General features: G+C 55.3%; 1 protein-coding gene across 1 annotated transcript in view; it reads left to right on the plus strand.

The window, feature by feature from the left end:
* PREX1 (phosphatidylinositol-3,4,5-trisphosphate dependent Rac exchange factor 1) overlaps positions 1-15,658 on the plus strand; it is a 161,587-nt gene that overhangs the window by 59,405 nt on the left and 86,524 nt on the right. Inside the window, exons 2-3 of the mRNA XM_070051408.1 lie at positions 4,004-4,075; positions 8,025-8,147. Of these exons, the coding sequence (XP_069907509.1) occupies positions 4,004-4,075; positions 8,025-8,147 (195 nt within the window). The remainder of the gene's footprint in view (positions 1-4,003; positions 4,076-8,024; positions 8,148-15,658) is intronic.

The raw sequence follows: 15,658 nt of genomic DNA on the forward strand, positions 1-15,658 counted from the left end.
TCGGTCGCTCCTCTTCCAGTCCAGCTCTCTGCTGTGGCCCGGGAAGGCAGGGGAGGATGTCCCAAGTGCTTGGGCCCTGCACCCGCACGGGAGACCAGGAGAAGTACCTGGCTCCTGGCTTTGGATCAACGTGGTGCACTGGACGCAGCGGCAATTGGGGGGTGAACTTACGGAAAAAGAAGAACCTTTCTCTCTGTCCCTCTCTCTCACTGTCCACTCTGCCTGTCAAAAAATAAAAAAAAATAAAACAAAAGAGAGGGGTCCTCAGGCCCCGTGATGGGGGTGCTGACTGCTGGCAGTGGTACAGAGTAGGGATGGGTGTCCATGCCCGCCTGGACACATGTGGGCAGTGTGACATGGAGCAAGACAGGCACAGTGCTGGGAGCGTGGCATTTATAGACAGGTTGTGAACACGCACAGCAGCCTTCTCGTATGCTCATAGATAGGTGCACACGGGCATGGGGTGCGTGGGAATGAGGACGCCTTGGCTGGGGGGCTGCATACCCTGCCTGGAGAGAAGACACCAGCTTTCCCCTCTCTGGAGTGGTTCCTTTTCTCTGATTGCTGCTTTGGGGTTTGTAACATGGGTGGAATGCCCTAAGCTGGGTGCCCACAGTGGAGCGTTGCACACATAGTCGCCTGCATAACCACACAAGGGTCAGGCACAGACCACTGCCAGGGCCGCCCCAGCCCCTCATATGTCCTGTCCAGGCTGCACCACCCCCAGGCTGGACAACCGTCTCTCTGCTCACGGTTTCAAGCAAATTGGGCCTAACATTAAGGTTTGCCAGCGCTGGGAAGGGGTGAGGTTGTGCTGGTGATTGTGTTTTTGTGTCTTCCCTCCTGCATCCTTGAAGCAGTTCTTCTTCTTCTTCTTCTTCATCATCATCATCATCATCATCATTATCATTATCATCATGTAAGGAAGAGAAGGGCTTGGGCAGATGTGGGGCTGCGGTCAGGGTGGCCAGAGCTTCTGAGGCTGGGCACATGCGTGTAAGGGGGTGGGGGTGGAGTCCAGTGGGAGAGCGGCTCATGACCACAGTGGGGCCCTGGACAGAACTGCCCTGGGGGTCCTGTTACCCACCCTGCTTGTGCAGAGGCCGTGGCGGGGCTGCCTGTGCCTGGGGCCAGAGCCCCAGCCTGCCTGTTCTTCCCAGGTCGCGCTGGCTTGGCTGCCAGTCCTCGTTCCTCCTGGGTGGCCAGAGCCTGCCATTGTCCCAGCACAATAGCCGTGGCCAGCGCCTGTGAAGAAACCGGGACAGCGGCCCCATCTAGGCCAGCCAGCAGCTCTCCCGGCTTCCTGCCTCTCTGTTATGCTGGCCCATGCTGCTGCTGTCTCCCCTCCTGGAGACACCACTTCCTGTCAGCATGGGGGCGGCGTGGAAGCCAGTTCTAGGGACTCTGGTCCCCATCACTCGCTGGCTGTCGGGAGCAGGATCTGCAGGTTTCCTGGGGGCTCTGGGAGGCTCCTCACGCGCCTCAGACATCTTTCTTGCTGTCCTTTGATTTGTAAGCACCTGCTGTGTGCCAGGCATTAGTCTCAGTCCCAGGGACACAGCTGGGAATGAGAGAGAGACAAGATCCCTGCCTTCGAGACGCTTCCATTCACTTTATCCGAGTATGTTCTGCAGGCTGGGCGTGGCATTGCTGTCATCCCCATGCTTGGGCAAAGTAAGCTAAGACTCACAGTGGCTGGCGCACTTCTTGAGGTCCCACAGCAGGAAGGAAGGGGGTCTGTGGCTTGAACTCAAACCCATCAGTTTCTAGACCTGACCTCTATTAGATTTGGGGTTCAGGTTTAATCCCAGCTGTGTTCCCTTCCTAACTTGCCTCTTCCTTAGGAGTAGTGTCGATTGCTTAACCTTAGTTTTCTCGCCTGTGAAATAGGCTGATAATGCAAAATGGGAAGGAAGCTAACCATGTGAAGGCATGGGGGGATCCTTGGGCTAAGGCCTGGTGGGTGAGAAGGAGCCTGCCCAGGGAAAAATAGTATATTCACACTCTCACATACGTGTGCACACACATACTCACACATATACATGTACACACATGTGCACGTGTATATGCACACACATATCTGCACATTCACACAGAACACATATGCACATGTATACATGCATGAAGGTGTGGGGAGGATCCTTGGGCTAAGGCCTGGTGGGTGAGAAGGAGCCTGCCCAGGGAAGAATACATTCACACTCTTACATATGTGTGCACACACATACTCATGTATATACATATACATACACACATACACGTACTCACACATGTACATGTTTATACACATATCCACATGTTCACACAGATATAACACATACACACATGTATACATGCACGAAGGCGTGGGCTGAGGCCTGCGGGGTGAGAAGGAGCCTGCTCAGAGAATAGTACATTCACACTCTCACATACCTGCACACACTACTCATGTATATACACGTACATATGCACACACATGCACATACCCATGTATATGCACACACACACATAGCCACACATTCACACAGATATAACACGCACATGTACACACACATGCACACATACAGTACACATATACATGCACACACATGCACACAGATATAATACACATGTATGCATGCACAATACACCCACAGTACACATATACACACATGTACACACATGCACACAGTACACACAGTCGCATACACATGCACACACATCTGCATGCATGCACGGTACACATACACATGTGCACACTTGCACATCCACACATAAGCACACACAACAGTCTCACACATATACATATGCATATGCTGCATACACTCACATGTGCACACCCACTCTCACATCCTTGTGTGTGTTCTTGCCTGAAGATTCTTTGGAAGGATAGCCCAGAAACTGGTAGCTGTGGTGTCCATGGCAGGTGTGGAGGGGCTTGCTGAATGGGGACTGGGGTAGAGCAGTTTTTGTTTTTGACATTTTATAGTTTTTGATTTTGAGCCATGTGACTGTGTTAGAGTTTGGATTTTAAATTGTAAGGAAAAGGGAAAAAATGACAAAGGGGGACAAATGAGCTGTGGTCGGGGGGACCCGTGGTGGCAGAGTAGGAGGGGCTGCAGCTGCCCGTCACCTTATGATGGTGCCACATATGGACAAACCCAACATAGGCTGAAGATAATGTGAGTCCAAAATGCATGCAAAATGATTTTTAAAGTATTTAGTTGAGAGAGCAAGAGAGCGCGAGTGCTCTCATTTGTTGGCTCACTCCCCAAATTCCTGTAACAGCTGGGGCTGGAACAGGCCAAAGTCAGTAGCCAGGAGCTCAATCCAGGTCTCCCACATGAGTGGCAGGGGCCCAGCTGCCGAGTCACCACCTGCTGCCGCCCAGGGTCTGCATTAGCAGGCAGCTGGAATCAGGAGAGGAGCTGGGGCTCAAACCCAGGCGCTCGGATATGGGGTGCAGGAGCTTCAGCCCAGGGTCTCATCTACCAAACCACATGCCTGGCCCTTAAACATGTGCTTACCCCCTCCCCCCAACCTGCTGCCCATCAGAGCTTGGCCCGGCCCCCCCTGGGTTGCTCAGAACACTTCTGTTGCAGTTGGACAAAGCCACCTAGCGCAGGCCTCTGTTACAACCGAGTCTCGTGGCTTGCAGAGTAGGTTGAGCGACTCGTGGTATTGATTGGCTGTGAAGAACGGAGGCGGCACCTGGCCATGCCTCAGTGCCATTGTAACACTGAGAATTTGTTGAGCAGACCGTGGTGATTTGGGAGCTGCCTGTTCATCTCTGGGCCACAGGGTCCCTGGGGGCAGGGGCTCTGTGGTGTGGGTGCCATGTGCTGGGTCTGGCGTGGTAGATGCTCAGTAGACACCGGGGCCTGACTGGAGCGAGGAACATTCCCATTGAACTTCATGTTTGAACGGCTCTTTCCTTGTTTCCTGCTCGTGTCCTGGTTGGTGCTGGAACGTGAGCCGCCCACGGGACTGTGCTCTGGAGGAGGTTGGCCAATGCGGACACTCACCTCTGCCCATCTCTCTCCCACAGGCGTTCCTGCACCGCATCCGGCAGAATGTGGCGGACTCCGTGGAGAAGGGTCTCACAGAGGAGAATGTCAAGGTGTGGACTCGTGGCCCAGCCCTGCTGCTCGGGGCCTGGCTCCTCTGGGAGGGAGACTCAGAGGCTGCAAAGGGAGGAGGCTGCTGGTTGTGCCCTTTCCCGGCCCCCAGCGGCCCCTGCACCCTGGAGTCAGCCCTTGACCCTGCTCCCTGGGCTCCCCGGGGCTGCCCTGTCTTGCAACTTCCTCCTGCAGGGTGCCCTGGCTCCGAGCCAGTGGAAAATCCCTTCCCGAGCGCTGGGGGAGCCCAGCACCTCCCACACCCACTCAATGCATGGGGCATTGAGTGTCAGGCAGGGCTGATGAGTCATTGGGTCCAGCTTGGCCTTGGCAGTGGCCCTGGGGAGCTGGAGGAGGTCAATGGGCCCTCTGTGTGCCCTGCTGAGGCCCTGGTGCTCGTGGCCAGCCTGGCTGGCTGCTGTGACCTCACCCTCTGGGAAGCCGCCTGCCAGTCTTTGGGGCCATAAGGGGCCGGCTCCCAGGGGAGACAGGGAGATGTGGGAGGCACATGTGCAAGGTGCCCTGTGCTTACAGTATACGAAGGGCTTGGTCAAGGAAGATGAGCCCTCCAATGTTCTGGTTTATCTGGACAGTGGCCTTGTACATTGACAATTCTAAGCCCAATTTTTTTTTAAGTTTATTTATTTATTTTCATCTACTGGAAAGGCAGAGCCAGGGAGAGAAGAAAAGTAAGAGGGAGGGTGGGAGGGAGAGAGAGAGAGAGAGAGATATCTTCTATCCACTGGTTGATTCCCCAAATGTCCACAACAGCCAGGACTGACCCAGGCCGAAGCAAGGAGCCAGGAGCTGGGTCTCCCATGTAGGTAGCAGGGGCCCAAGCACTTGGGCCATTCTCTGCTGCTTTCCCAGGCACATTACCTGGGAGCTGGATTGAAACCCGGAACTTGAACCTGCGCTCGTATGGGATGCTGATGTTGCAAGTAGTGGCTTAATCCACTGTACCTCAACACTGGCCTTGGGATCTAAGTTCTTTATACATTCATTCATTCAGCAAACATTTACTGAGCCCTGTTATAATACTGTTTTATAGTTGAAAAATTGTTTATAATAATTTTAAACTTTTTGAAAAAATTTTAAGTTTTGAAAAAAAATTTTTGAATTTTAAGGTTTTTAAAAAATTGCCTTTTAGTGAGATATAACTAATGCTCGTACAATTAAAGTGTGCCCATCTGAAGTGCTGAGTGCAGTGGGTTTTTGTGTGGGAACAGGCCTGTGTAATGGGGACCCAAGTGAAGGCAGGCTCCTCTGGGCCCCCTCTCAGCCTACCTTTCCTTCCTAAAGGGAGCCTCAGCTTCTAGGCCATTGGTTGGTTTTGCCTGTTCTTGAACTTTATATGCAAGTGAGCTCTATCCTGCCCAGCGTCTCTTGCCTGCCACCATGTCTGTGACATTGGCTCCTCCGTGTTCATGGCGTGGAGTTCTCTGCACTGGGAACGTGTCAGAGTTTGTCTCCCCATCCCGCTGTGGGCAGATATTTGAGTTCTTTGCAGGTTTTGACTTCCGGCCATTCTTGTGCGTGTCTTTCGAGTGGACACAGGCTGCTGTTTGTGCATGTCTTTTGAGTGGACACAGGCTGCTGTTTCTTTTGGGTCTGCACTCTGAGGCCAGATGTTTATTTTTAAACGTTGCAGCCATTCGTTGAAGTCGGTGTAACCTTAGCGTCTATTGTGTGTGCTTTTAACAGGAACAGATTCATGTAAAAAAAAAAAAAATCACCAAACAATGTAGGTGACTCTGGTAGCCACTTCTCATGTTGAGAGTCCCCGGGTGAGGCTGGGCAGGAAGAGGCGCTTGGGCCTCCAGCCCTCCCTGCCCACCGGAGGCCGTCTCCCTCGGCAGACTTCCTGTTTGCAGGGCCCGTTGGGGTGGGGGTCTTCCTTCCTGTAGGTCTTAACTCAGGGGTCACCTTCTGAGTGGCTCTCCCTGTGGCCACTGATGTTTGCATTTGCAGACTTCTCCTCCTACCCCGTCCCCAGATTCTCTGTGTGTGTTTTTTTTTTTTTAAAGCTTTATTTATTTATTTTAAAGACAGACTGGAAAGAGACAGTCAGAGAGATCCATCATCCGCTGGATCACTCCCCAAATGCCACAGTGGCTGGAGATGGGCCAGGCTAAAGCCGGAGCTGGGAACTCAGTCCAGGTTCCCACGCGGGTGGCAGGAGCCCAACCACTTGAGCCATCACCAGTGCCTCCCAGGGTGTGCATTAACAGGAAACTGGAATTGGGAGTGGAGCTGGGGCTTGAACCCAGACACTGCCATGTGGGATGCGGGTGTCCCAAGCAGCGTCTTAACTGCGGCACCTGCCCCCTCTCCGTTTTATTTTTGTCTTTGGTGCTTCTTTCCACCTCAGAAACCTACTTTACCTCTCTGTTCGGTCCCCGTCCACTAGAGTGGGTGCTGCAGGGGCCGGGACTTGTCTGTTCCCTGCTGTGTCCTCTCGGCAGGTGCTCAGTAAGCAGATGGAGGGGACTCTTCACTTGTTCACAGACTGTATCTGACTTCTTTTTTTTTTTTTTTAAAGATTTATTTATTTATTTGAGAGGTAGAGTTGCAGACAGAAGGAGAGCCAGAGAGAAAGGTCTTTCATCCCCTGGTTCACTCCCCAAATGGCTATAACTGCCAGGGCTGAGCCAGGCTGAAGCCAGGAGCCAGGGGTGTCCTCCAGGTCTCCCACGTGGGTGCAGGGGCCCAGGGATCTGGGCCATCTTCACTGCTTTCCCAGACCATAGCAGAGAGCTGGATCGGAAGAGGAGCAGCTGGGACTAGAACTGAAGCCCAAATGGCATGCCGGTGCTTCAGGACAGGGCATTAACCTACTGTGCCACAGCACTGGCCCCCCCGGTCTTAAAGTGACAAGAAATATTAGACTTAAGACTTCTGCAGACTCTCTGTGGCCACTGACCACGAACCAGGTAACAGGGCAGCCCGAGATGCAAACACATCGTGAACCTGCTTGGTGGGTTCTGCCTGCAGAGACGAGAGAAGCAAGGACAGCCATTCCTCTGTCCTGTCTTCACCCCAGAACTCTCCATTCACTGGAGGCCGTGTTTCACCCCTGGCGGGCACAGGTGGGGTTTGAGCTCCAGCTCCAAAATCGGGTGTGGCAGCTGTGCAGAAGACCCGCCCTGCTCTCCAGGGGCCCGGAGCGAGTCACTTGCAGTCTTTAGCTCTGCAGGTATGGCCACAGTGCATGCACTTGGCTGGCCACCACGTCTCAGCCCTGACACGTGGGGCCTCACCGGGCTTGCTGTGGAATGGTCTTGTGTACTGCAGAAGCTCAGCAGTGCCCTTGGCCTCTGCCCAGGGTGAACCAACAGTAGCTCTCCTCTCTCAGTTTGTCCTCAGACGTCACCACATGTCCCCTGGGGTCAAGATTGCCCTTAGTAGGAAGCAATCCATCAGAAGTTTAAGCTCAGAAATGTAGAATTGCTGAGTCAAATTATGTGTGCATTTTAAAACTCCTGATGGCCTGATGAAGCTGGCGGCCTGGAATGTCATCTGTGTGGGGTTCTGCCACGTCCCTGGAGCAGGTGCGTGGCCGTGCCCCCATGGCCTTCCACATCAGTCCTTGTAGTGCCTGCCCCCAGGTGTCTGGGTGACGAGTGTCCTCCCCGAGAGCGGAAAGGGCCTTGGGGGTGTTGGTCTCTGACCCGAATCCTCCACCCGTGGAGGTGCGGATGAGAACAGCTTCTCCGCAGGGACGCAGGCGCCTGTGCAGGTCTCAGTGCAGGCGTGGCCGCTGCACCTTGCGGGTGGGTGCTGCGCTGTTCTTGTGCTGGTTCTTTTCTGGGTGGCGCTTGCTCCTGTGTGCGAGCACGCCTGTCTCGCTGTAACCTCACCTGCTCCAGGTGTCAGGGGGTTTCTTGTGCTCAGCTTTGCTCCGCCTCTGCGCCTTGGCTAATGCGGCCCTCGGTCCCCCCTCCCTCCCAGGTCCTGTTCTCCAACATCGAGGACATCCTGGAAGTCCACAAGGATTTCCTGGCCGCCTTGGAGTACTGCCTGCAGCCGGAGCCTCAGTCTCAGCACGAGCTTGGCAACGTTTTCTTGAAGTTCGTGAGTACCACGCCCCAGCACCCGGAGCACTCTGTGCCCTTTGAGGAGTGGGCATCTCTGCTGGGTCCCTGCCCTGCCCACCCTGCCCAACCTCTTCCAGTAGATGGAGTGGCTGTGTAGGGCAGGAAGGAATGGTGGGAAGCAGGCCAGGCCCTGTAGACAGTGGGTGTTTTCGGTGGCTTCACTTTCCCTCACTTTCCTGTGGTACATGGCCGCTTCCCATTGCCCCCTGGCCAGGGAGGGCTCCTCTGCCACACAGTGGCCCACAGGGGCAGCCGGGGCCCGAGAGCAGGGAGTCGGGGTCAGACCTGAACCTCCACTGACACCTGAACCACCTTGGGTGCCCACGCAGGCTGCGGGTCAGAGGGGCTGAGGCAGGTCGCAGTGGCCTCTCCCTCCCTGCAGGATTCCCAGCTCACTGTGAGGCTGGCAGGGGCTGCAGGGCAGGGAGGCCACTGCTTCTCCCAGACCCTGTCCTGTGCCACCTGTGGCCATCTTCATGGATGGGAGGCTTGGGCAGGCTGCTCTGCCTCCCTGAGCCTCAGTTTCCCCTGTGACTGAGAAGTGGGGACAGTCACGCCCACCCCTTGGGGGCTGGAAAGACTCCCATGAGCAGCACGATAGAGCCCTGCTTCTCAGATGGGGAGCAGGGGTGTGGCTCTGCACCTGGGGCCTGTGGTGGTGTCAGTTCCAGAAAGGGTGCCACTGATGTCCAGTGGGTGGAAGCCACAGTGCTACCCCATATCTTAGAATGCATAGGTGGCCCCACTACAGAGAACGATCCAACCCAAATATCAGTAGTGTAGAGGATGAGAACATTTAGCATATGGTAACCACTTGGTCATTGTTAGCTCTGACCACTACCATCACCATCATCACTATCACCATCACCGCCATCACCACCATCACTGTCACCACCGTCACCACCACTGTCAGCATCACCACCCATCACAGTCATCACCATCACTACCATCACCATCACCATCTCCATCGTTATTACCACCCGTCACCATCACCATCACCATTACTGCCATCACCATCATCACCATTACCATCTCCATCACCATCACCACCATCACCGTTACCATCACGACCATCACACCACCCCACTACCACCTCACCATCTTAATCACCCCCACCCATCACCATTACCATCACATTACCATTAATACCATCACTATCACCACCATTATCATGGTCAACATCATCACCATCACCATCATCACCACTATCAGCATCACCACCCATCACCACCACCATCACAGTCATCACCATCACCACATCACCATCTCCATCATTATTACCACCCATCACCATCACCATCACCATCACACCACCCCACTACCACCTCACCATCGTAATCACCCCCACCCATCATCATTACCATCACATTACCATTAATACCATCACTATCACCACCATTATCATGGTCAACATCATCACCATCACCATCATCACCACTATCAGCATCACCACCCATCACCACCACCATCACAGTCATCACCATCACCACATCACCATCTCCATCATTATTACCACCCATCACCATCACCATCATCATCACTGCCATCACCACCATCACCATCATCACTGTCATCACCATCACCACCACTATCAGCATCACCATCACTGCCATCACCATCACCATCACCACCATCACACCACCAGTCACCATCTTAATCACCCCCACCCAGCATCATTACCACCACATTACCATTAATACCATCACTATCACCACCATTATCATGGTCAATATCATCACCATCACCATCATCACCACTATCAGCATCACCACCCATCACCACCACATCACCACTGCCACCATTACTGTCATCATCATCACCGTCACAGTCATCACCATCGCCACCACCATCATCACCATTCACCATCATCACCATCAACATCATTGTCACCATCACTTCTTCAAGGGGTCCCATCCTGATGGTCAAGAGCCTAGAGTGACAGTCTGGGGGCTCAGCCCAGTGTGGGTGACGGTCTCATGTCGTGGTCAGGACAATGCTGAGCTCCTCCTTAGCCGTGTCGTTACAGCAGGTGGTTCTAGCTTGTCTGTGCCTCAGTGTCCTCCCCTGTGAAATGGGTGTGCACTCGGGTTGTGTGGTGAGGATTCAGTGAGACAGCACAAGGAGACGACTCCCAGCAGCCCCTGGCACACAGGAAAGGCTCACTCACTGCAGAGGCTGCCCCGTGTTCCTGTAGGGGAGTTCCTCCATTGTGAAATGGGGCAGGTGAGAGCATGACGGGCCAGTGAGATGGGTGCTCGTGGGGGGGTGCTGTGATACGCTGGGAATGTGCAGAGGAGAGGCGGGGTCTCCTCTGGTGCGAAAGTGGCCTGGGGCCACACATGAGAGAGGAGACTGTTGGGGGCAGAGAGGCCAGCCCAGAGGTCGCCTACCGAGTCCAAGCTGATGGTGCCTTGGACCAGTGCAGGGGCCGTGAGGGTGGTGAGGAGGGAGATGTTTGTGAGTGGGAAAGTGATGAGAACTGGGGCTGACAGCCTCCCCTTTGGGCTCTGAGGCATGAGTGACTGCTTGTTTCCCTGGAGCCAGCAGCTGCAGTTCAAAGCCCTCTGAGCAGCCGAGTGACCTTGGGCAAGTCGCTGTGTCTCGGGGCCTCAGTCTCACCTCTGTGAAATGGGAATAGCGGAGGGGCTGCCATGAGGATGGAAGACCTCTCTCTTCCCTCCCCTTCTTTCTTTCAGATTTGTTTGTTTATTTGAAAGACAGAGTTACAGAGAGGCAGAGGCAGAGGCAGAGGCAGAGGCAGAGAGAGAGAGAGAGAGAGAGAGAGAGGTGCTCCATCTGCTGGTTCACTCCCCAATTGGTCGCAACATCCAGAGCTGTGCCAATCCCAAGCCAGGAGCCAGGAGCTTCCTCTGGGTCTCCCATGCAGGTGCAGGGGCCCAAGGACTTGGAGCCATCTTCCACTGCTTTCCCAGGCCATAGCAGAGAGCTGGATTGAAAGTACAGCAGCTGGGACTCGAACTGGCGCCCAAACAGGATGCCGGCACTGCAGGCGGTGGCTTTGCCCTCTATGCCACAGCGCTGGCCCCTCCCTTGCCCTTCCGTTCATCGCTGCCTGGACCTCCTGGCATGGCCTCCTCAGCTGGGTGGGGTGAGGGCAGTGCTTGGCCCCAAGCTGTGGCCGCTGGGTGGAAGGGCGGACCTTTCTGAGGAGCTGTCCTGGACCAGGGCCGTCCAGGCCTCCCGAGATCCCAGCACCCGTTCTGGCGGGCCCACAAGGTCAAGCCTGGCCCAGAACGGCTGCCTGAGTGTGTCCTGGCGCTGCTGCCTCCCAGCTCGGAGATCTGGGGAGAAGGGCCTCGCCTCTCTGTTCTTGGTCCCCTCATCTGTGAAAGGGGCAGCGAAACCCACCTTCTAGAGTGTAGAGACAATTCAGCTTCCCGACACGCAGCGAGTGCCGTGTCCCTCAGTCGCGTCCCGTCCTGTGTGTGTTTGCTCATGAGGCCCTGTGCTCTTTGGCACCCCCTGGGATTCTTGGGGGTCACGGCCTTGCTGTGCCCCGCTATGCAGTGGGGCCTCTAGGCTTCCAGCCTCATGTCAGGACCACAGGCCTGGACGGAAGTGGGATGTCCTGAGGTCGGGTCCGCCTGGAGCTGCCAGGCGCCTGCTGGATGGCCCAGGTAGCCTCTTCCCGCCTCTTCCTGGAGCCTGCCCAGGCCCTAGCTGTTCCTTGCATCCCCTCCCCTCCCCCACCAGCTTGGACTCCTCACTGTTGTGGAGCAGGCCAGGCTTGCGGTCACCTCAGACCCCCATATACTCTCCTTCCCTGCTTGTGGAATCTTTCAGAAATGCCCCCTCCTCTGTGAAGCCACCCTGCCCTACTCCCATCCTTCCTCGCCCCTCCCCCATGTGGCTGTCAGTGCCCTTTGCACTTTGCCTTGGGGGTGTTTTCCCCCCTGCTGTTTGTTGTCTGCCCCCCCCCCCCCCCAGTGTGAGTAGCACTGGAGCAGGGACTTTATGGTCACTGCTGCGTCTGGTTCACCTGCCCACTCCACAGGCCAGTAAGCCGAGAGGAAGGTCAAGTCCAGGGGCACGATCGTGAGTGGCAGAGCTGGGATCTGGCCCTTCTTGCCAGCCATACCAGGACCAACAATTCAGTACTTCACAAGCCAAGTTGGTAATCTGGTACCCGTTTTATCATTTGCTTAATCTTTTCAAAAAGCGATTCACTTAAAAATTATTTAAGAAGTGAAATCTGTATCATCACGGAAGTAGAAAGTGAGCGTCTCTTGGTGTGAAGAGAAGATAAGCATGAAATGCATGTGGTGGAAGCCAAGCTGCGCTGGAGCCCCGGGCCTCTGCCCGCCCCGGGTATGATGGAAGCAGAGCTGGCGGCTCAGATGGGGGTGGGTGTGTGTGAGTGTGGCGTGTGTGTGTGTGTGTGTGTGTGTATGTAACTGTTGCAACACAGCCCACCTAGCTAATCGGCATGATCGGCAGAGAAGCTCGCTCACCCAGGGTGTGAGTCAGTGTTTTGTGACTTAAAATGGCATTTTTAATTTACAATTTAAAATCTCTACCTCCCACCTGCCCGTGCTCACGAAGGGCGGCACTGAGTCAGCGCCTGCTGTCCGTGGGTTTCCAGAAGTTGGAGATGATGTGGGTGCTAAGGCCTCCTGGAGGCAGCTGGGGAGAGGGTGCCCAGGCTCCACTCGGCCTCAGCTGGTCCCACCCCGGAGGGGCTCCAAAGCTGGAGGCGCCTTGGGGGTGTGTGCAGTCGGTCGAGGGGGCGGCCTTTGCACTGATGTTGTCCAGCCCGGGGTGTGGGCTGTCCTCAGGAGTGGGCGTCACAGCTCAGGCAGGCCAGTTCCTGGAGTGGGCTTGGCTGGGGCCATTGGCTGCCACTGCTCCCAGCGTCCAGGGGCCCGTGTATCTGTGCCCTCCCTGGTGGGAGCAGCCTTGAGCCCCTATCATCCACAGCAGCCGTGGAGGTGGCGGGTGCTGGGGTCAGCTGCATTCCCATGTCCTGTGGCCAGGCAGCACCGGGGCAGGCGGGGTGGGCTCTGCAGGCGAGCAAGGGCCTGGAGCACAAACCTGCCCACTGGTGCCACTCTGGCCGCACACCCCTGGCCCACCCACTGACCACTGCCCTGAGTGGGGGTTGCCCTGTGCTGGGGACAGTTCTAGGTGCTTCACATAGACTACCTCCTGAAAGCATCGCGACAGCCGTGAAAAGTGGGTGCTGCCGCGGTGCCCGTCTTACAACGAGGGCACTGAGACCCAGCGGGAGCGCTCACCCCGCTAGTGGGCGTCAGAGCTGGGAGCTGAGGCTCCGGAGTCTGTGTTTTCACCATCTAACACCACAGTGTCTCCTGAAGTGCATATTAAGCGTCTGTCCCATGGCACGCACTGCGCTAGCCCCTGAGGCTGTGGCACTGAGGCAGACAGACTTGCATCCTGCTACCCCGAGGCTCACAGGCGGGGAAACGGAGGGTGTGCTAACAGGTGAGGTCACGGGGTCGGCAGAGCAGGTTGTGAAGAACATCAAATGCAGGTCTAGCGAGGGTGGGGGCGGGTCTTGCTGCTTAGGCTTCGAGGTAAGGTCAAGGCTGACAGATTAGCAAATGGAAACCCGGAACACCGGAGTAAACTTGAATTTCAGGCGAACTCCAAGTAATTTTTAGTGTAAGTATCTCGTGCAGTTCCAGGAATACACCTACAGTCAACATTATTGGTGGCGAATCTGTAATTAGAATTGAGCTGTGTTGAATCCAGCAGAGGTGGCCTCTCCAAGCTGATGGGATGATCTTGGGGTGTCGCTCCCCCTCTTCATGGAGGAACGACACTAAACCCTGCCTAGGCTTCATATCCGAGTCACGGCACCATTATGTCGCTCCCCCTCTTCGTGGAGGAACGACATAGGACCCTGCGCTGTTCTTTCGTCTGCTCGGCCTTTCCCGGGTTTGCTGCTGGTTCTTCCCGGATTGGCTACCGTCCCTTCCACCTCCGTGGAAGGGCGGTTCCCCCTGCCACTTTCCCCACTTCCGCGGGGGAGCGGCACACCGCCGGCCGGCTCTCTCGGGGGCTGCTCAGGTGTTATTCGGATAGATGTTCCTGGTGCATGTTGTCTCTCTCCTCCTTTATAGTCCTCTTCCACCAATCCCAACTCTGCTACCCACACGCCGAGTACGCTGCTCTCCTCCAATCAGGAGCAGGTCCTGCTGTTTATTGGTTGAACTGGAGGCAGCTGTGTAGAAGCTGTTTCCTCCTCTCCCAGTGCCATATTGTGGGAGAGCAGATGCATAGAATAAGTCTTAATTCCAGTAACAGTCTAGTCTGAGTTGCTCCCCACATTGGGGGGCAAACATTCCAGCCCCAGAGAAGAAAGGGCACAGACCCCGAGCTGGGAGCCAGTCTGCAGCAGGAGCGGAGGGAGCCATGGGCAGGGTTCAGGGCTGCCGTGAGGACCAAGGCGAGGACCACAGGTTTGAGTCTGCCACAGGAAACCACTGGAGGTGTTCAGCACAGGAGTAGTGTGGACAGAGTCAGGAGTTCTATAAAGTTCATCTATTTTATATATGTGAAAGGTAGAGAGAGAGAGAGAGATTGAGATCTTCTACCTGCTGGTTCACTCCCAAAATGTCCCTAAGAGTCCAGGAACTCCATCTGGGTCCCTCCCGTGGGTGGCAGGGGTCCGAGCACTTGAGCCGTCATCTGCTGCCTCGCAGGGTGCAGGAATAGCATAGTTGGTGTTCAGGGAGCATCTACCATGTGCTGTCTGAAGCACTTCGTACAGATTCACCTTGACATGTCACAGCAGCAGTTTGATGAGGATGTCGTTATTGCCAGTAACTTACAAATGACAATGCAAAGACTCAGGGTCATTGTCTTTTCCAGGGTCACAGAGCTGATAGCCAGGGGAGTTGGGCTGTGAACCTAGGCAGGCTGGCTGCGGAACCTGCACACAGCACTTAGGGGTTGGACAATGGCAGTGGTCATGGGGACTTCCAGTGTCTCAGGACAATACTACTAGTAGTTTTCCTTGGTTTGGTTTGGTTTTTACTAATTTACTTAAAAGTCAGGTTGAGGGCTCTTCCATCCACTGGTTTACTCCCCAGATGGCTGCAACAGCCAAGGGTGATTCAGGCTGAAACCAGGAACCTGGAACTCCATCTGGGTCTCCCGTGTGGGTGCAGGGGCCCATAACTGGGCCATCCTTTCATTGTCTTCCCAGGCATTAGCTGGGGGCTGGATTGGGAGTGGCTTAACTCTGTGTCACAACGTCGGTCCCTGACAGTAGGGATATGTAAGCCAGGGGAGAGTCCCGGCTCTTGGCTGCAGAGGGAACTTTTTAGTTCCTTACGTATGGGTGGGACTTCCTCCTGCCATTCATGTGCTCGTGATCTGAGCCTAGCCCCACTCTGTGGTCCTTCAGGCCTTTCAGGGGCTCCCAGATACACGGTCAATGCCTGTCACTGGCGACAAGAAAGATTCTCTCTGACTTCTGCAGCCAAGGCCATGGTTCCAGAT

This window comes from Oryctolagus cuniculus, chromosome 11 (genome assembly GCF_964237555.1).
Source record: "Oryctolagus cuniculus chromosome 11, mOryCun1.1, whole genome shotgun sequence".
In the NCBI taxonomy this organism is placed as follows: domain Eukaryota; kingdom Metazoa; phylum Chordata; class Mammalia; order Lagomorpha; family Leporidae; genus Oryctolagus; species Oryctolagus cuniculus.